This window comes from Tubulanus polymorphus, chromosome 2 (assembly GCF_964204645.1).
Source record: "Tubulanus polymorphus chromosome 2, tnTubPoly1.2, whole genome shotgun sequence".
Taxonomy (NCBI): Eukaryota; Metazoa; Nemertea; class Palaeonemertea; order Tubulaniformes; family Tubulanidae; genus Tubulanus; species Tubulanus polymorphus.
In genome coordinates this window covers 24,384,250-24,405,486 of record NC_134026.1, presented here as the reverse complement: position 1 = coordinate 24,405,486, position 21,237 = coordinate 24,384,250, and the positions used below count along the sequence as shown (strand labels likewise).

The 21,237-nt window shown below is 37.2% G+C and overlaps 3 protein-coding genes across 3 annotated transcripts; 1 reads left to right on the top strand and 2 right to left on the bottom strand.

The window, feature by feature from the left end:
• Positions 1-357: 357 nt before the first annotated feature.
• On the bottom strand, positions 358-10,094 carry LOC141899771 (uncharacterized). The gene is made up of 13 exons (XM_074786289.1): positions 9,916-10,094; positions 9,353-9,477; positions 8,992-9,227; positions 7,599-8,906; positions 7,449-7,504; positions 6,508-6,643; positions 6,028-6,418; positions 5,748-5,951; positions 5,483-5,647; positions 5,297-5,380; positions 5,148-5,210; positions 3,919-3,981; positions 358-3,833 (listed from the first exon to the last, which is right to left on the bottom strand). Exons 1-13 carry the CDS (start codon positions 10,036-10,038, stop codon positions 1,133-1,135), a joined length of 5,655 nt encoding a protein of 1,884 aa, XP_074642390.1. The 5' UTR covers positions 10,039-10,094; the 3' UTR covers positions 358-1,132.
• A 187-nt stretch (positions 10,095-10,281) lies between these two features.
• LOC141898858 (mitoferrin-1-like) lies at positions 10,282-13,747 on the top strand. Its single transcript, XM_074784991.1, has 4 exons — positions 10,282-10,555; positions 10,789-11,011; positions 11,680-11,736; positions 11,855-13,747. Exons 1-4 carry the CDS (start codon positions 10,427-10,429, stop codon positions 12,490-12,492), a joined length of 1,047 nt encoding a protein of 348 aa, XP_074641092.1. The 5' UTR covers positions 10,282-10,426; the 3' UTR covers positions 12,493-13,747.
• A 430-nt stretch (positions 13,748-14,177) lies between these two features.
• Positions 14,178-20,901, bottom strand: LOC141899205 (protein farnesyltransferase/geranylgeranyltransferase type-1 subunit alpha-like). The gene is made up of 8 exons (XM_074785371.1): positions 20,784-20,901; positions 17,597-17,711; positions 17,410-17,514; positions 17,155-17,265; positions 16,848-17,009; positions 16,700-16,762; positions 15,400-15,574; positions 14,178-15,261 (listed from the first exon to the last, which is right to left on the bottom strand). The coding sequence occupies exons 1-8, from the start codon at positions 20,896-20,898 to the stop codon at positions 15,139-15,141; spliced, it is 969 nt and encodes a 322-aa protein (XP_074641472.1). The 5' UTR covers positions 20,899-20,901; the 3' UTR covers positions 14,178-15,138.
• Positions 20,902-21,237: the final 336 nt, after the last annotated feature.

Below are 21,237 nucleotides of genomic sequence, written 5' to 3'. Positions count from 1 at the left end.
CGTACATGGGGGAAGGGGGTCAAAAATTCAAATTTTGTGTGTACGTAATATATGAATGACCCCCAATGGTGATGGTTTTTCTTTAGTATGTACTGAATGAAAGGTGTACCAGTGGTTTCTAGCAGTAACCACATCATAAACAACATCATCCTCTATCAGTAATTCATGCTTAGTCTCATAAAATGGTGGTAAATCCTCTAAATTTCTCATTCCGCAATTTTACTCCTATGTCTTTTACTTCTTGGAATTTAAAAAGTCAAATGTAACCAAGGAAGGCAGAATCTTCTCAGAGAATTTGCGACGGATAAAACAAGACAGAGTATGTTATTTGAATAAGAATCATTGTATATTCAGGCAGTTTTCTGCTCGTACATATATCAACTGAACACTAATCATAATTGATTTAACACACATGAGACTAAGACAATCAGAACAGCAATTACAAAAATACAGTTGTACAAATACAAAATAGCTTTAACTTTCAACTATCAGGTACATATAACAACACCATATGCTATGTATTACAAAATTGTTCACATGTATTTTTTTACGATTATTCCTTCAAAAGAACAGGAAGTTTAGCACACAAAACAATGAATTAAATTTACAAAACAATTCTTAGAGAATTTTTATAACATGAAAACCCTACTGTGGCACATACCGACAAGTGAATAATTTAGAGGAAAATTTAATTTGACATTTGACATTATCCCTATGACTTACACCTATCAGTGATCTCCTAAGACCTGGACTTAAATCTTGCTCATTTCAAGAATACCGGTATTTTAATCTCAATTATTTCAAGCATATCAGTACCCTAAATTACTATGTGAATGGTACCGTACATGAAAAACCTTAGTTGCACATAATTCCTCACCATATACGCATTATTCATATACACCTTTGTACAAGTGACTTTTTAGCTATCTACAATTTGATATATACAACTAAGAGCCTGACAGCCACAACTTCATTATTCTTCATTCATGTAGATTGATCTGAAGGGATAAATCCAAGAACAACTACCATAGAATATCTATAACAAATTTGGTGATATAGATGAATGCAAGAATTTTGGGAATAAGCGTGTCTTAGGATTATAACAGATTAACTTATTTCAAACCATCTGCCATTAACGCTTTGATCTTTTATTTGGTGGAGCTGATGAATCGGACATCTTAGAAGAACTACGTTTGCCGACCGCTGGTTGCTTTTTAGCATCAGCTGAGCGGGTTGCTCTTGACTGTGATGACAGGGCAGGTGAAGACATACGTCGCTGACTGGTCGCTGATGCTTTCGATGAGGCTGGTGGAGGAGATGAAGTCCGACCACTTCTCGTCCTGATTGGTTCAGGTGTAGGCAATCGATATCGACTAGGCTTTCTATGAGTTTCATCTTTAGAACTGGTTATACTGTCAGTAGCAGAATCGCCTATTTTTGACTGACCGCTTTCAGAATTACCGCTACTTTCAACATCACACAGTTCTGCTACTTCTTTACCCTCATGACTTGAACAGCTTTCCCCTTCTGATTCATTTGACTGACTTCGTGTTTTGCTTGCAATGTCGAGGGGTAAATCTGTCAATACTGTACTAACTTCGTTTTGAGGGTCATGCGGGGAATCAGATCGAGAGAGTAATTCTGTTTTTTTTAAGGGCTCCTTCTCGTCTTCACTAACATTTGTAGACAATTCTCCACTACCATACGAAGGTGTTTGTTTTGAACCTTTATCATCATCACTTTGAGTATTAGAGGAATGCCTCGATGCCCGTGAACTTGGCCTTGATGGCTGATCATCATCAGTGGTTTTCTTTTCTGACCGTGTTGAAGGACGTCGCTTACTTGTTCGTTCCTCACTCTTTCTACTAGATTCACTAATGTCACTTTTAACACTTGACCGGCGTTTTTGTAATATCTTCGCAACACACACTTCATCATCTGGTTTTGTGTTACCTATCATTGCCTCCTGGTCCCGTTGATCAAATTTGACAGCATTACTCGATGAGTCAACAACATCCAGATTAGCTATATCCAAACAAGGAGGTTTTTCGTAATCACCACTGCCTAACTCCTTGGATTCTACTATTTCAATAAGCGGCTCAGACAGCTCAAGACTTTTTCCACCAACACTCGGTTTGATAATATCATCAATTGGCTCCTTCAACTGAAAATGAAGTTCAGTTTTTTCTGAACAATCACCTTGTGTCCTAGAGTCTATAGTTTGTGCTTTAAGATGCCCAATTACTTCAACACTTTGTATTACTGGATCCTCATGTTTAACCTGTTCCGGATCCTGTGACTCAGGAACTAACGTCTGTAATGACTGTGATTCTTTTGTCTCTGTTGTTTTGATAGATTCAAACATTTTCTCTTCTAGTTCAATTATTTGTTCTGATTTATCAAGGGATCTATCATCTTCAATACAAGGTTTAACTTCAGACTTAACGAGTTCCACTTCACTATCTGATTTAACAGTTTGTATCTTCGATTGGCATGTTTCTTGTGGCTGAGAGTCATGTGATGTTGTATCATATGCTTTCATGCTTATTTTAGTCTCACTGTCATTACCATCCATTGATTTATCGTGAGGGTCTATACCACATGTAGCATTTACTATTTCGTCTTCAACTTCTTCCTGGGTATTTGTCTCGCAAGAATTTGGGTGTTCAAACTGCACTTCTTGATCAGAACTAGCAGTTGATGCATTTACAATTTCTTTTGGAACAGAATCTACATTTCCAACCAGATCAGAATTTTCCATAATTGTTTTCTCATTAGAATCAACATCTCCTGCTACACAATCAGAAATTGAATCTACATTATCAACAATAATATCTCCTGTACTTAATTCTAACGAATCTGATTCTATCAAGGGAATTTCTTGAGTAACATTCTTTGCGTCATTTTCATCGCTGACTTTAAGTGCATCTGTCTCGCGATCTTCTTCCACTGATTCAACTAGTTCTCCTTCTTCTGATCCTTCCTCAACATCTGCTTTAATATCTTCTTTTGTTTCTTTTGTTAGAGTGTTTATCATTTCCTGAGCATGAATGACTGGTTCAGATGATTCAATGACACTAGGAACGTGTTGTAAAATACCCCGTTCATCATCTGAATCAGTTGAAGAAGGAACCACTTCTATATCTATAACATCATCATCAGCCATTTCGTAACGGGCTGTTTCTCGACCTTCTACACGCGCCAGTAATGTCTCAATTGTAGCAACTGGTGGTTGTTTAGGAGAATGCATCGGCTCATCCATTAATGGTGTAGATGAACGACTGCGAGCCTCTCGAGAAGTTGTCTGTCTAGCTGGAATTCCGCTGTATCCTTCAATTGCTGCCATTGTGACTTTTTCCCCGTCATCTAATAACACATAATTATCCTTTAACTCCACTTGGACACTGTTTTTTCCAAGATATTGAGCCTCTCCAACTAAAGGCTCGGGTGCAGGTTCATCAAGGACAGGTGTTCCTGAGCGAGCAGGGGAAGGTGGTAGTTCGCCCTCATCAGATAATTCTCCATCAGATATAGGTGAAGCTCCACGCACAGGAACAGTCGGTACAGCTGGTGGTAGTGAAGCCTTCAATCTTTTGATGGGAGGTGATGTCGGAGATTTCGCCCTAGTGCCGCTGGCATCATCAAATTTCGAGGGTGATTGGTTTGATGATGATGTAGTGCGTTGTCTTTTAGTTGTTGGCACGGGAGTTGCAGGAGTCCGTTTGTAAACGGGTTCGATGTCGGAGTCACTGTCTGAGGCAGCATTAAGTGATTTCTTGCCACGAGGTGGTGAGCGTGACCGGGAAGACGAGGGACTAACTGCACGCTGACGCCTTAAATAGAAAAACAAATTGTAAGTTTTAAGTGTGACTCTGGTATAAGTTTTAAGTGGCATGCTGGTATGAACATAAGACGTACCGTCCATAACGCCTCTGGGCCTCACCAAAATCCATTTCTGTGACAGGTTTTTCTCGCCGTTCTCTGAAATATTTAAGTTCAAAACATTTGAAATTCAGATGAATCAAAGAACAGTTAGAATGTAGGTGAAATAGTACACTGCCCAACCCATACAGCGGCAAATAAATTTGACACTAAACAAAGCATAACATATTGAAACATATACCGGTATCTAACACATTTACTGGCAATCAACCATCTCAGGGTCACATTTAACCACTTGTAACATTCATGTGAGCCTCAACCAATTATCTATTTCAAATGATTCGATTTAAGAATAATAAGATCCTAACTTAAAAGCAATGGAAAAAAGATAATCAGAATCAAATCTCATAAATTATTCCATGCAACAAAGTAAGTTTGAACTCCATCACCGTTTTCAACCAATTTTTACCTACAACCCAATTCTACAATACCAAATGACTCAGGAAATCTGAACAACAACAACAGATAAAGCAATTTTTAGATCTACGGTATGTTGAAGGAAGGAGGATGAGATTTGAGGCGGTTATCGTACTTCACGTTTCTGGAGTTCCTGGTGTAGGTATTTCAGGATCGTACAAATCACTGAAATATAACCTTTAATGAAATAATTTCTGATAGACCTTAAACAAATATACAATTTATAGTAACTTTAAAAAAGATTCAACCAGAAATTTAGCTAATGTACTGTAAAAAAGTAGAATTAGTGAAAACCTCAAAACAGAATTACTAAAGCATGATGTGCGTCATTTAGGTGAAAATATGCGCAATAGTGATCTTAATATCATTGAAAATATTCTCACTGAGTTATGAACTGGTGAGTGAAACAAAATAGCACAAACATTTGTGTGTTTTACTGTGTAGCATGTCGACTACAATGGAATCTCACCAAGATTGTGTCTATGTATAAGACACTGACCGATTTGGGGCCGCAACATCACAGGGGTGGGCAGTGCAGGTTGCATATGGGGACAAACAGGCCTGTAATTAATGCAAAATATCACTACGTTTACTGCTACAATGAATCCGTATTACAAGACTGAGGTTATGACCCACTACAACGCTTATGTACAAAGAGTTAAGAAATATGACGACCTGCACAGAGATAGCATCTGAATAAATCCCCAAAAATATGTCAAAAATCACCATTAACAAGCCTCTATGGTAGTACACTTCAATACATATGTACGTGCTTTGTTATACGGTACCTTGAAAATCGTCTTTGGGGATCAGAGAACGGAGCTGGTTCAACTGGCACCGATTTCTTCAAACTGTAAAAAGTTCACAAAAATGTCTCAGACGTTACACGTTACATACATGCTAATATTTTTTTTAGCACAAAGATGTAAATACAGACCTTCTATAGGGTGGTGGGGATCTTGACCTTTCCTGTATGGGTGACCGAGATCTACCAAACTGGTCTACTCTTCTGCTTAACGTTCTTAAGTAGAAATAATGAAAAAACCCAGTAAACACAACTAAATATTTAATCAAAAACTTTAGCCAATTGATCTTCATTTAAGGGGTATGACTTGTTACTTACTTGGAATATCGACGAGCAGCTTCACCGAACTCTGATAAATCAACCGGTGTTCTACTTCGTTTACAATCCGACGAATCAGAATCTGACGCAATTGATGATTTGTCATCTGATGGCTTTCTCGTAGCCACAGGTGCTGCTGGATGGGGTTTATAAACATTAGCCATTCTGGAAAATATCAGGACAGATCATAAATATTCTTTCAAATCAACATCCATTATCATCTGAACAAAATATGAAAGATTTGATTGTCTAGTACTCTACTTACGCAGGAGATGGCTTGGTTATTTGGGGTTCAGGAGAGCCACCACGTCTCGGTGAAGTTCCCTCTTTTCGTAAATTCATTCTAGGCTTGTATAAATCGGATGTGTCATAACGATACCTAGCTGTCGAAGATGCAGCTGGCGGCTTCGGTTTGGGTTCACTTGGGATGATGACAGGACTGTCAGAATCTGATTCACTCGGTGGCCGTCTGAAAAAATGAGCACAAGCTGTTAAAGTAGATATTCAGATAATTGGAGATGAAGAAACAGCTATAAAAGTCTTACGGTGGTAGCTTCGTATTTTTAACTTTCTTGCTAGAGAATTCACTATCCGATTGACTAGAATCTGATATCGACTCGTAAAGCGATTCTTCTGTATCTTTTTTCTTCAACTTTGGTTTAGTTTTAGGTTCTTCCACGTGTAAAAGAGGAGATTCATCGTATAAACTTGCTAGATGTGATTTTTGACGTTTTTCTGTGAAAATTGATATGAACTCTTCATTTTCATAGCGTGGATTACGAGTTCTTTGCCGTCGTAAGGCCATTCGTTTTTCCATGACCTTCTGTTCTTTAAGCTGCTCCTTCAGCGCTTCTTTTGCTTGTTTCGACATTTTCTGTCGCTGCGTAGTTTTCTTCTTTGGTTCAGGTTTAACAGTTTCTTTTATAGATGTATCTGCTGCAAAGCATAAAATCTATTATGTAATTTCAACTGGTGGACAAATATAGACGATCCATGACCTTTTCAATGTGAATAAAAGCACGTACCTTTTTCACCCAGTTCTCGTCTTTTCTTCCATTGCTCTTTCAATTGCTTTTTCTTCTCTTCTATCTCTCTGATCTTTGCCTCAATTTGTGCTCGCCGTTCTTGACGGCTCAAATGACGATCTCCTTTGTCTTTTGACTGAAAAAGAACTCATTATTTTGATTCTAACAGTATTGGATTCAAATTTAGCCAAAAAGAAGAATTTTTGGTCAAAATTACGGAATCATAAATACAAGACCTACAACCAAAGAAGTAGGGGAAGGAATGAAAAATGTACCAGTGTGCCATTGAAGCCGTATAGCTATGTCACAATGATTATTGCATGAACCCAACTACAGTAACTGCAAAAATGTTGACCACAGGTCTTTCGTTAAGACATCTTTGAATAAAGCCACCAACAGAATAATCATTGTTACTTGTAAAAAGCAAGTAGTGATTTTCCATTCACATTAGTAAGCAACATAACCACCATTCATAAAAACCCTTTTATCAAATTTACACCTTGGCTATACATTCATGGGTATGATAGAGAGAAATACCAATGACCATAGATGAAAACCACAGACCACCAGAGTGGGATGTAAATAGGAATAAACCAGGCAATGACTACTGCAAATAACTTCACTGGCTTTTCTAATTTGGATATGGACACTTAATACTTCTTCCCACAGCAGGACCCAGCTCCACGTTTATAACCTAGATTTAGCTCTGTCGAGTCATATATAACTCAGATTATTGTATACAGCGTGTAATGGAAATATCTTGGCATATATAGCAATAGACAAAAAAGATTTAAAACTCACAAAGAAATCATCAAACTGAAAACATAATAAATCAAAATTCTTTAACCAATTTCAATATGTCAAAGAACAATTCAGGCAATGAATCTGTACAAGATAGCCCACACATGTACCAGTTAATCTGTTGATTTCTAAATACTTACAATATTTCTGTGTGGTTCCTCATCAACTTCCACTGGTGATTTTTCTTTTTTCATCGCTATAAGTGCAAAATAGAATAGGATGTTACGTGTACGCAAACCAACAAAAGGATTCCTGATGTTATAATTGATGTTATGAACATGGAATTCTACCTAGTTTCTTCTGTGGAATGTCCCTGTCTTTCGAATTCTGCGATTCGGCGTCTGATTCACCAGTTGAGACGTCAAAGTCAGATAAGTCATCCGTGTGAACGGAAGATATTGTAATATCTGACAGTTGATCTTCATCCAGATCTCGAATCTGGCTTTCCCAAGCGAAGCGATAAGTTTTCTCAGGTTTTATATCCACTGGCATTGCTTTCTTGATTTTCGTATCAGTTTTATATTTCTCCGCTTCTATAAACATGCGATGTTTGTGCTCCGACTTATGAATTGATTTTTCTTTCATGATTCCCGGCTTCATCTCTTTCATGCGTTCGTACATCTTTTCTTTGGCACGTTCTACTTTTGGATCGGAGGGAAGCTTAATGATATCTTTCGAGCGTTCCTTTAATTTATCAAATCGTATGTCTTTGTTGAGTACCTTGATGTCCTTCGATTTAATGACATTTTTTTCCTTCATTAAGGGAGGCTCTTTCGCCGTGCCTTTACCAGCAAAATGTTCGCGCTTTATGCTGCCTAATTTGCTTGGATCTTTAGTTATACCGCCTAGTTTTCCAGTATCTTTCATAAGTTTTTCTTTCTCCTGTTCTCTCTTGAAAGCATCAATCAATTTCTCTGGTTTAGGCATTGGTTCAGGCTTTGGCGAATCCTGTGGCGAGTCAATGGACACTTTCGGCGATTCTTTTGCTTTCGGTGACTCTTTTGGTGATGCAACGACTGTATCTTTATCTTTACTTTTTAATGCACTCATATTCTTATGCTCTTTCTTACTATCAACCTTTTTAGATTCTGATTCAGAGTTCTTGCGCTCGTTTTTAACAACATTATCTGTCTCTACTTTTGGCGTGGATGTTAACGGTGTTTTATCGGGAGCATCTGTTTGCAAGGGAGTGCTTGCAGCAGTTGTTGGAACCTGGCTAGTTACATTTGATACAGGCACTGGAGATTGTCCTGCTGAATTTGCTGTCGAGGTCATAGTACCGAACGGTACTGCGGCTCCTGATGTTCCAGGTGGCTGAAGATACTGTTGAGTTGCTAAATAGGGTGTCGGAACTGAAGCTGGGATCAACGGATTTGCGGGAATAGGTGGCAGAGGAGGCATAGGGGGTAAAGGTGGCATTCCCATGGGCATTGGCGGTAGTGGTGGCAGATTTTGAAATGGAAATGCTCCAAACATCGGCTGTTGTTGCATCGGAGGTGGCGGAATAGCCACATTCGGTAAACTTGAGGGTGGAAAATATGGCATCCGATTCTGATTGAAACCCGGCGAACCAAATGTATTTGCACTGCCTGGTGAACCTGAATAACACAAGAGATCTCAGATAATTTGATTTTCAAATGAAAGAGAAAAGAATTTTTAAATGAAATGATGATGGTTTTTTACCAGATTGTGGGCTTTGCTGCATTTTTTTTAAGTTTTCTTTCAAATTCTCCATGTTCTGATGCATGGTTTGTTGTTGAATTTCTTGTCGGCGTTTCTCCCTATTTTCTCTTTCTTTCAGGTCAATATTGAGGTATTCGCAGACAACCTTTTCAATCTCGGGTTTAAACACCTTAAATATCTTAGGATTGACAACTTGTTCAACAATTCGATCAACACCACTAGTGAGTATACCAGTCCTATATTAAAAGAAAAGAATCAAGCATTTTTTCACATGTATTGCCAACTAAATTTTCATTTTATAAAACCAATATTAGGCAAATGTGTTTTAGATAGCATGGCTGGATACGGAAATTTAAATTACTCATTAAGTTCTCTTCGTAGGCCATCACGTAGTTGATTTTTATTCAGATCTGAACTCCACTTTTGGTTATGTACAAATTTCTCTGCGTAGCTTTCCACTCTCTGACGAAGATTCTGATATGCTGGCTGAAATGAAAAACATTTGTTTTAGAACAAAAATGAAAATCTATTAGAGGATAACAAAAAGGACAGGTCTAAGTAACAACAAATGGGAAATTACCAACATTAGATTGTGTGTAATTGATTATCTTTGTATTATAATTATCAATTATTAATGATATGTAAATTTAATCACTTGCGCTATGCCTGAAGAGGGGATAATGTAACTCCCGAAAACGTTCGCTATAATAAATATATATTACTCATTAGAAAATGAGATTTGTACTGTTTTTACTTCTATGGATTTTGAATTACCAACATTAGTTTGGGGTAGTTGCAAAAAACATTAGTTAAGCTACTGAGTTTGAATTTTTCTTTGAATTTTGTAAATGTTGAAGATGACCGATTCAGGTAGAATTGACGTCAAAATTGGGGTCCCAAAATTAATTGGTCGAACTACGTTACCTTCGTGTCAACGTCAGCAATACAATCTTTACGAAGTTGATCAAACACTCCCTGTGATTTCACACGATTCACAATAGCTTCAATCAATTTCGGATCACCGTGTGATACGCTGGGGGCTTCCATTGTGAAATTAATGCTCTCTTTTATCCAAATTCGATTATTTTTTGTCGCGACTGGCCGCTGCCATTTTTGTGGTAATTGTAATTTGTCGGATCAAGGAATCGGGCGTTGCTGTTCTTCAGCTATGGGTGAGTTCTGAGACACGGTCATCTGGTGCTGCCCTCTTTAACTTATAATTGCAATACGGTCCCTCACACATGACTGGGTACTCGACGTTGATTGGCTGCGTTTCAGTTCAGCATGGCGAAATAACCCGAGCCTGGCAGGAAGGTTCGGTCGGTGTCGTCTTCTCGGTCTTATCCTGAAACTATGTCCACTAGATGACGTAACAAGTTTGACAACTTCATGATCTCACTGAGAAAACGACTTTATAAGTGAACAAGCCGAATTGATGCTCGACATGGAAGGAGACGAGTACGAAAGCCTCCCAACGACGACGTCGGTAAAAACCCACATGATGGCCGGCGCCTTGGCTGGAATTATGGAACATAGCGTTATGTACCCTGTCGACTGTGTGAAGGTATGTTGACGATGTCTCAGTGTACCTGCAAAGTTCTGTTTATGAGAATTTTAGGTATACCATATTTGTTTGGGTCTGGCTGTATTATTAGTATACGCAGTGAAGGCCTACTACTATAATAATCCAAATTTGTCGTGACCCTTGTTTATGACCTTACCACCTCTTTGATGCTTATGGGACGATGTATTTGGCGAGATATTTGTAGTTTACACTTATTTTTAATGTTATTTTAGACTCGTATGCAGATCTTGGAACCACATCCGAAGGCTCGTTATAAAAGTATCACACACGCTTTGGAGAACATCATTCGACGCGAGGGAATTCGTCAGACTATGCGCGGCATGCAGGCTGTCATCGGTGGAGCCGGACCCGCCCATGCCATGTATTTCGCTTGTTACGAACGTTTAAAAAAGGCATTCAGTTCGTCGAATTATGGCCATCATGTCATAGCACACGGTAACTCCAGCTGTTGCTCTCTGGACATATTTAAATCTATGCGCCATCTCATTAGTCACTTCATCCAGCTTTAATTTTTATATTATATGCAATAATGATAGTTTAAATTGATGCCTTGATGATTATTTATGGAGAATCCCTGTAAAAAGTTTTTGAGATCGCATTTATATCACCTTTATCATGCTCATGATAATAACAATTCAACATATCTATTGCTCCGTAATGACTTATTACACTACATATCAAAATCAAATGGTACCATTATTAATCAGTTTCCTGATTGAATCAATTTTGAAGTTTATTAATTCCATTTAGTTATGCTCTTGTGATTTAGATACTGCTCTATGTTCATCGTTACACAATAGTCACTAACAGATAAAATCAATTATATTGATTATTTATGCATCGATAATGTATAAATTCTCTTTATATAGAGTATTATCTTGCAATCTTTCCATAGGACGATGGTAGGTACACATGATAATCTAATGTAATTGTTGAAAATGAACACTTAGTCATACAACTGATTTCTTGTTTATCACAAATTGATAAGTAGGATTATTTGCCTTCAAGTCCAATCGAATTATTTGCAAGTTTGAACCCTATTTTCCACTGATGTGCGTTTGATTCACTCAGCTGATATGATTCTATCTCTGCTTCGTTTTCAGGAGCTGCTGGCTGTGTTGCTACATTGTTACATGATGCTGTTATGAACCCAGCAGAAGGTACGTAAAACGCAATACTTGCCATTTCCACCATTTTTTGCGGTCAATAGTAGTTTTGTTCTTACGCTGATTTTGTTTTCTTTTTCATGTTTTGTGTTTACTGCGGAACTTTTCACAGTGATAAAACAAAGACTTCAAATGTATAAAAGTCCATACGCAGGTTCACTAGACTGTATTCGCTCTGTGCTAAGGACTGAAGGATTACGCGCGTTCTATCGAAGCTATACAACACAATTGACTATGAACGTGCCGTTTCAGAGCATTCATTTTGTCATGTACGAGTTGATGCAAGACTTTCTCAACTCTCAAAGGAATTACCATCCCGGTTCACATGTGATATCTGGTGCCTTGGCCGGCGCCATTGCAGCTGCGGTCACCACACCATTAGATGTTTGCAAGACTCTATTGAATACGCAAACCGTGTCTGTTGCATCGTCGTCGGTGCGCATTGACGGAATGGTTAACGCTATCAGGACTGTCTACAATATTCGCGGTTTCACCGGATATTTCCAGGGCGTTTCGGCGCGTGTCGTGTTTCAGATGCCGGCTACTGCGATATCGTGGTCGGTTTATGAGTTCTTTAAGTATTTCATCACGAAGCAACAGCATCAGCAGAACGATTCAACCGCAACGTCGGTCGTACACGAGAACGAATTCGGTAAAGTGAATGCTTTGTCGTCCTCGACTCACTATTTACCGAGTATAGCCACTGGTGCAGTTCCATCCGTTCAAGCGTGTGAAACGGCCAAACCATGAACAGACTGTGCACATTAACGCATTCAATCACTGGGCAAGATTTTTCAGAATTGGATTTAAAACCGTGTCGTGTTCTTCAGATTACAATTCTAGGCTATGTACAGATTAATTGAATGTGACACTGAATTGTTAGTTTATGTCATCAAACTCAGTATGATGATTTTATTACGTAGTTAGAAAAAAAGTTTGAAAGGTGAAAGTTTTAAATTATTTTTGCTTGTACGATAATGTTATTCTATGATTTTTAAGATTGAATAATAGATGGCACAACCTTACTGGTACAGTTCATGCATGTGTTATTTCTTCAATGGTGCTGCTTTTGTATTTATCATCCTACAAAAATATATGTTCTGTTGAACAATTCTGAAAAATAAGTTGTAATGTGCACTGATGCTCCAAGCTGTCCATTCCCTATTTGTCTTGATCTGGCACGGAGACTCCACTGATTTAGAATTAGAATCATACTGTCAAACTTGCAACAAAGTTAATTTATTTTATCGTCTTAATAATAGCTTTATGCTCTGATTAAAGGAAAATTCGGGGAGCATTTCATCCTTTGATATAATATCCTAAGCCCGTAGTTAAAATGATCCTAGATTTTAATTTTTGAATGTGCATTTTCTGGTCGGGGCACGTGGTTTGTCAGTTATGAGGTATTTGAGATGGTGTCAGGGTAAATTTTCCGTTATGCATTGGGCTTTTTATGGTCCCCACAACGCATTGATTTTGCTTGTTTTAATTCCCAGCTAAGTAAATATCCTTCTTGAGATTTACAATGGAACATAGATACAGTAAGGTCAAGCAATAAAAATAATGATTTTAGTAAATTACTAAGATGCTTAGTTTGTCAGTGAAAAAGTTAGATTTTGTTTTATAGTTTCTTCATCAGATATTGATTGGATTACAAAATGAAGTATGTTTAAAATCTGAATACAATCGGTTGTGATAGGCTTAATAAAACTGCCGCCATGCTAGCTAGCATCTTAGGATACATAGGAACTCATGATATGAGAATAAACCTGTGGTTACTCAGATGAACATTGTCTTTCATTGTTCCCTCGGGCAAATGGAGTTTATACTTCCAGCGTTAAGATTCTGTAGATCCAAGCCATTCCCAGGGACTGAATAATTCCAAAATGCTAGACTGGTCAATCATAATACTTTAAGGAATATTCAGTTGTAAACTTTAACATTCTGATTGGCATCAGTATATCCTGTGAGTTATGATTTTAGGAATTATATTAATAAATACATGAAGTCTAAATAATTCATCTTCCATTTGTAGTTTTTGTTGGCTTGACTTTCCATCTCAGCAAGGTTGTTATGTGGTTTATACAGTGGAACCTAGTTACAACGTCGAACTTGATGAGACAAGAAAATATGTTCGTTATAACCTATAGGTTATATCCAGTAATGAAATTAGTCAAATTGGACAAAATTCTGTATTTGTTATATCCGAAGAATCGTATCAAGAGTTTGTAAGAAGTTCCACAGCATGTCATGCCCTACTACAGTACAAGCATAGGCCATTAGGGTATATATCTGTGACGTGGCTGTCTAACCTTTGGACAAAGTTCAAGGTCTTACTTTAAAGAGAACGCCAAGGCGAAAGATTCAACGTGATTGATAGATCAAATGATGATTGAAAGGAATAGTTATTTTTTCTAAATTTTATTGAATGTTATGAGACAATATTGATAATGACAATTTTATGATACACTCTTAAAAACATATGCAATAAACAATGCTCATATGTTATTATGACGATTTAAGTACACAATTTACGAGTGGTTAGCTGTGCCAACGCAAAAGAGACCTCAAAGAGTGTGATCATAAGTTCTGAGCAAGATTTATAGTGGACTGCGCTTAGTCGGATCTGATCTACACAGTTAACTGTTCACCTCGGATGACCTAGTCGGCAGATTTTTACGGTCCCAAAAGGTGCGACTAGAGCGGAGTATTCTGTACTAATATATTATTTTCATGGTACATGGTTTTTTCAAAGGACAGATAAAAGGAAGATCAGATTCTTTCTAGAGGAGCAATAATAACCACTACAGAAATATGACCTACAATCACTTGGCTGAATTTTCGTTCTAATTTCAGACAACGTGGTTACATGATATACCAATACATTTTTAGCAAGGTCTGTATATGCATGGAATAGTTACTGAACTGAACGGCGGCAAGCTCCACAATACAATGCATACAACCATTATAGATGTCTGGTACAACTAGCACATGTCTGTTGCATGAATTATAAAATACATATAGGTCGTTCCACACAGTGTATGTTTCACAGAAAAATACTCCCGACTTTTGTCAAACGTTGAATAATTTACATTCACTATGTACAAATAATTTTACAAGATGTTACATCCAATATAAGTTCTTCATAGAAAAATAATAATATGCCCCATGTTAGGTGGCAATAAACAATTATACATTCATATAGACTTCATGATACAGTTCCAACTAAACGACTTACATAATTTCACATTACCATCAATACATATGTAAATAAACACTGTATGGTAAAACATTACATAACTAGGGCATATCTGAGCAATACACATTATCACTGAATTGAACACAATCTATGATTAAAAATATCTTCAAAGCTTCTTTCGTTGGACCAAATGATAATTACGACGAGGTTTTATTGTCGCCTGAAACTGCCAGCCCATATTTCAATGACAGAGACCTGCTTACGTAATCCCAATACTCTTTACGTATTGTATCGTAATCATTCGCGAGTGAACCGCATAGCTGGAAAAAATCAGGACAGATATTATCAATATTATCTCCAAATAATTTTGAAACAATCTGGTTACTTTTAAGAAAGCTGGCTAAAAATTAATTTACTGGTACTCTATTTTTACAAGATTATCAAATGCATTTTTATACCTTGACTGCTTTTTGCAAGATTTCCGATTTATTTTCACATCCTAATTCCAACATTTCGTCATATATATCTATCAGACATGCGATCATATAAGGCGAATGGATATGTTTGTTGTAGAGCTCATCACAGAATTCTCGTAACCCGGGATATCGACTGATCTTCTTGTTCATGAGAATCCTAGAAATATTTAACAGAGACAAATTGATCAACTATGTAACTAGGTAATATGCAAATATGGTACGCTGACTAAAAATCTGTCTTAGAAATGAGGTTAGATACAATAATTCTATATTTGTGAATCAATAGTAATTTTACTTGCTTGGCTAAATATGACACTATTTTGACCCTGTTACAAGTCAAATGTCTAGTCAATATCAAGAAGAGAATAATAGTACAAAATGAAAAATAAGTTCAAATACGAAACTAGTTGGCCTAATGTCCATTCGATTTTAAGTCGAATATATAGTACAGTGGGTACAGAACCAAGTGACACAGGATTTAATAAGATAACTGTGTATCACATTCAAAACAATTGATCTTTGCACGTTTAACTGAAACGTTCTTGATATGATTGTTCATCTATAAAGTAACTATGAATAACAACATATTTTTTCTCGATAAATAAACCAAGTACAGTGCATTTTAATAAAATAACAATGAGTAATGCGAAATAAAAAAATATGTGAAACAGACTTTTTAAAACTGGCTGGTAAAGACTACCAAAGAGGGCAGCACTGGGTAAGAATATCAAAACAACTTTCTATTGAGGTCAACGGTTCGCAAAACTACTTGACCCAAGAATTTAAATATAATAATCTGCAAATCATTTTGATGTATCAATCCAAATAATTGGAAACTTGGAATAAAGAAATGATCTTATGAATCATTCTATTCAGTTTTAATTTCCTTCATTATTTCATAATTCTATGTTATTGAACTACCTTGAACAAGCCTATGGATGAGCTAAACTTGACCTCTTTCCTTGATGATATGGCAGACATATAAATTCTGTAACATTTGTTTAATTGCTTTATTCTCATTGATTTAGATTAGTATTTCTATATTTCCTTGTAAACTTGTTTTTTCACATGTTTCATCGGTGACTTCGAACTATATCTGAATCTCAATATGATATTAAATGACTTCTTGGTTTTTACACCTGCGCGAACCCACATATAGAATAGATGATATCCATTATCACAAATAGTTCCACAAAGAAATGAGCTGCCATTCACCATTTCTGAATCAACGTTATTCTAGAATACTAAGCGAGTGTGAATTTTAAAGAAAAACTAATCTTACCCTTTCAGATAATTCCAAGCACTCTCATTATTTGGAGCCCTTTTAATTTTCTCCTTTGCGTACCTTAAACCACAAGTAGAGGGTAATTTAAATCAACTGTCTGTGGGTAAATAAATGATTTTTTTCAATGTTCTCAGTTAAGACTTACTCAAACTCTCTTTCGATGACTTCATCAGTAAATCCTGTTGTATTGGAAATGACGAAATATCTCTGGTTCCAAGCAGAATTATTGCGTACATCGTCTATTAGTAGCCGATCTGTATAGTCCAGTTCCTCATCCCAAAGATCAAAAGTTCTGATAGCCCATTGTCTGTATAAAAAAATGTATTACTTCTAAACACCGAACAAAAATGGAGATGTTTGGTCAGAGAGGAACATTATTGCAATAATTTTCAAAATTAACTGGCTTAGAGTGATATAAGAGCGATACATGAATTTTAGCGAATGAAATGTACCTATGTTCCCAGGCATGGTAGTTTTTGGCATCCTGAGTAAGAATGTCATCAGTAAATTCTAACTCATTATTCGGGTCATCTAACCACGTCACTATAACTCTTCTGTGATGCCTTGAAAAATCCGATGTTGACAATTGAAGATATATGAACTCGATAAGACAACAAATTGGTCATTGTAAAATGTGCAGAAAAGAAGAAAATGGTGACTTTCAATCGAACACTCTTAAGAAAAAAACACATCGTTAATAGACATACCAAACTTGATAGTTTTTTTGATGTTCTAGTATCACAGCTGAAATCATATCCAACTCTTCATTCAAATCTTTCGTCAGATCCTTCAAGAGTATGCGTCGAAAATGCCTGAAAATCATAAATAATTCAATTCATATCCACTTGTATTTTGCAAGGGGGGGGGCGGGGTTGAACATCAGTAACTACGTACCAAGCGGTATAATTAGCTGGGTTTAATTTGACCGCTTGACTTACAACGTCAAATGCTCGTTCACTTCGTTCATCTTTTTTCAAGATGGCGCGGAAATAATCATACACATCTTTAACTGCAAGAGATGAAGAAGACTTCGATTAAATTTTAATCTAACAAAATACAAAGGTAGTGGCTTTATTTACGCCACCATTTTCCAATATTCATTATGCACTTAAGGCATATGGTCTGGGGAGCCCAAATCCGACCTTAACCCTTTTTTCTCTGGGGTATAAAGGGCAAACATCAGCGAATAACAGTTACTGTATTCAATTGTGTGGTTCACTATTTTTGGACTGTATGTAAGTTTGGACCAAGTGACATTCGGTTTCACACTAGGATTCTCATCCTCCCTCTGCAGGGACTCGAACCTGATGGCATCGCTTCACTCAGCCAGGGCACGAACCCCTGCATCAGTAGACCGGGTGCGCAGGTACATGCGCAGCTTTCCGAATGAAAACTTGCGGCACCAATCAGATTGCTCGTTGTATAATCGTTGAGGCAAATTTCAAGGAAGAACTATAAATGGGAAAACCCGGGCTAAAATAAAACGGGATTTCTGATTGGCTAAAAATCACATCATCTGAACTGCGCATGTATCTGCGCACACGGTCGATTATGGCAGGGTTTCGTGCCGTGGCAATCTCGATGCCATCAGGTTCGAATCCCTGCCGGGGGAGGATGTAGGATTCTAGGAAGTAAACAAATAGTCAACAAGGTCTACCTTCGTTAACCCAAGTCTGCCCCTTTTGTATAAGGGAAACTTTTCTCATGATTTGTTTATCAAAAAATTTACACTTCTGAATCGATCAAAGCAAGCAAGGCTTTTTAGTTTGGCAAGCAGTCAGGAACACTTTCCAAAAACGGTTTATTCTGCCAATTTCGGCGTTTTCCGCCAATAACGGCAGAATCAGCCGTTTATGGATCACTCAGTTTTGAAACTTTTACAGTCGTTTATGGCTTAATCAGCCAGTTTCAGCTCACTAAGTTTCGAGTTTTGCTTTAAAGTTTTTTGCGCACTTCCGGTCAAATTAGCGCATGTTGCCGATTACGTCATAATCTCGAGCAGACGATAAGCTTTCTTATGACGCTAGGATGGAAATTTTTGAGCTAGGTAAAGTGGTCAAATTCATGTTTTTCTAAATGATTACGTCATATGCAGCCCAAAAACTCCGGGAAAACTCTCAAAACTACTACAGCATGAAACAAGTTTATTAATCATGATTTTTGTTAAAAATAAATTTGGGAACTAGTTTTAAAAACTATTATAAAGTTTTCAATTAAATGTTGCCATGGGTACACATAAAAACATTCGCCATTTCTGGCGTATTCCGCCGTTTTTGGCGTAGCTAGTTTTATAATCATAAACTATTAAGCCATTATTGGCAGTCCACTTGTTATATATGAGGATTCCCCCACCCGCTTAGACCTTTTCCCTAGTGTCTACAGGGTACTTTTTTCGGAATAAAATGATTAATTTGCTGAGGTGAACGGATGTGTAAATATTATATGTTAAAAATAAAAATAAAATTATCATTATAATTATCATTCTCATAAGACAAATCAATCATGGATGTTTAAACTAGTGTATCAAAAATCTAGTTTTAAGTTTTGCCCATGGTCTTATCTTGCCTAATAAAGCATAGAATGGTTGAGGGATATATTGGACTGCATATGATGTTGGTTAATTGAAGGTAATTAACATCTTCGATGCCTCCCAGCTAATTGGACTTGTGATGGGTAGTGATTGAATGAATTGGTGGCCGATGACATTACAACACTCAAAATCAATACAGCTGTATCTAGATTCATTTCAAAATACAACAAACATTTTCGAAACAATTTGGGATACATGTATGTATATATTTATTACATAGAATACAGGCATAAAGAAAGAACAGAATTCAAATACAATTGCCATCGGAAACCCGTACATTTATATTTAATTCTTTCTTGAAGCCTGGAATGGATCAATGAGATTAATTTTTCGGCGCAAATATACAAATGTATGCCAGCAGAAAAGCGATGATGTCATAATAGGGACTCCCATCGAACTAAGCACTATAAATAGCACCTGTAAAACTATCTAAGCTAAAACGCCGTTTCTGGCCACAGGGGCTTGTAAACTGGCTTGGATTTTACTTCCGGGTTGTTGATAATCTCGCGAGAATGGCGCTAAATTTAAACTGCAAATAAATTCAAAATATCACAGAAATACCTCTTGTTGATGTTGTTTATTTATCCACTATAGAGTTTCGATAAACAATTGGCTGTTAAGGATCAGTATCAGTGGGCGCGACGCCTTACTATATTAAAATAACAAGGGATGAAACGGCTTCGCTTTTGCCTGTGACCGTATTGATGCGGCAGAAACCACTGCGCATGCGCGGCAACTTTCCGAAAGGTTAAGATCAGTTCAAGTTCAATTGATTCTTCTCAAAAACCTATGTCAAGCCAAGACAATCACACTTCTAAGGAAATTATCAATTTTTGAATTGATGTAGAAAAACTATAATGTGAAGTTTGATTGACAGCTCACTAGCGCTCGGAAGTTGCCGCGCATGCGCAGTGGTTTCCGCCGCATCAATACGGTCACAGGCAAAAGCGAAGCCGTTTCATCCCTTGTTATTTTAATATAGTAAGGCGTCGCGCCCACTGATACTGATCCTTAACAGCCAATTGTTTATCGAAACTCTATAGTGGATAAATAAACAACATCAACAAGAGGTATTTCTGTGATATTTTGAATTTATTTGCAGTTTAAATTTAGCGCCATTCTCGCGAGATTATCAACAACCCGGAAGTAAAATCCAAGCCAGTTAACAAGCCCCTGTGTTCTGGCGATGTAGTTTTAAAAACTGTAACAGCTGAAAACGGTGGAAATGGCGTTTTTTAAGAACAAGCCAAAAATGGCAGAAAACGCCGATTTCGGCTAAATTGGCAGAAGCAGTTTAAAACTGAGTAATCCATAAATGGCTGATTCCGCCGTTATTGGCGGAAAACGCCATTTATGGCAGAATAAGCCGTTTTTGGAAAGTGTTCCTGACTGGCAAGCAAAAGCAGTCAATAAAATGATTTGAATTTGTTTTCAGCAGGTTACGCTTTGAATAAACTAGCTATTTAAATATGTGATGATATGAATACTCACAGTGTTCCGTATAAGCTATGCGAACGATAGGGTTGGGTCCTTCGTCAACAGGAATAGGAATAAGATCAGCGAAATCTTCGCGATCCTTGTACAGCGTGAGCGAAGTCTCCGCCATTATTCGGCTTACGGACGATGGCCCGGACGGAGTTTGAGTGTGTACCAATCAATCAATCAATCAATCAATCAATCAATCAATTCAAACGTTATTATGTCTGTGGGCATCGGCTTAAGATAAACGTATTACAGAAAAATCAACAGCCAAATAAAAAAAACATACTTCTAAGCCTTTTTGAAAACGACCAAATTTTGGGGGCCATTTCATGTATTTTCAAGATGGCTGCGCCCATGTTCTCCATGTTCGAAGCATTTTTATTCGCAAATACTGTCGAATTTAATATGTTAGCGTTTTGGTAAGGGTTTTAACACCTGGTTTTTTTCTTGTCGGTTTGCAGTT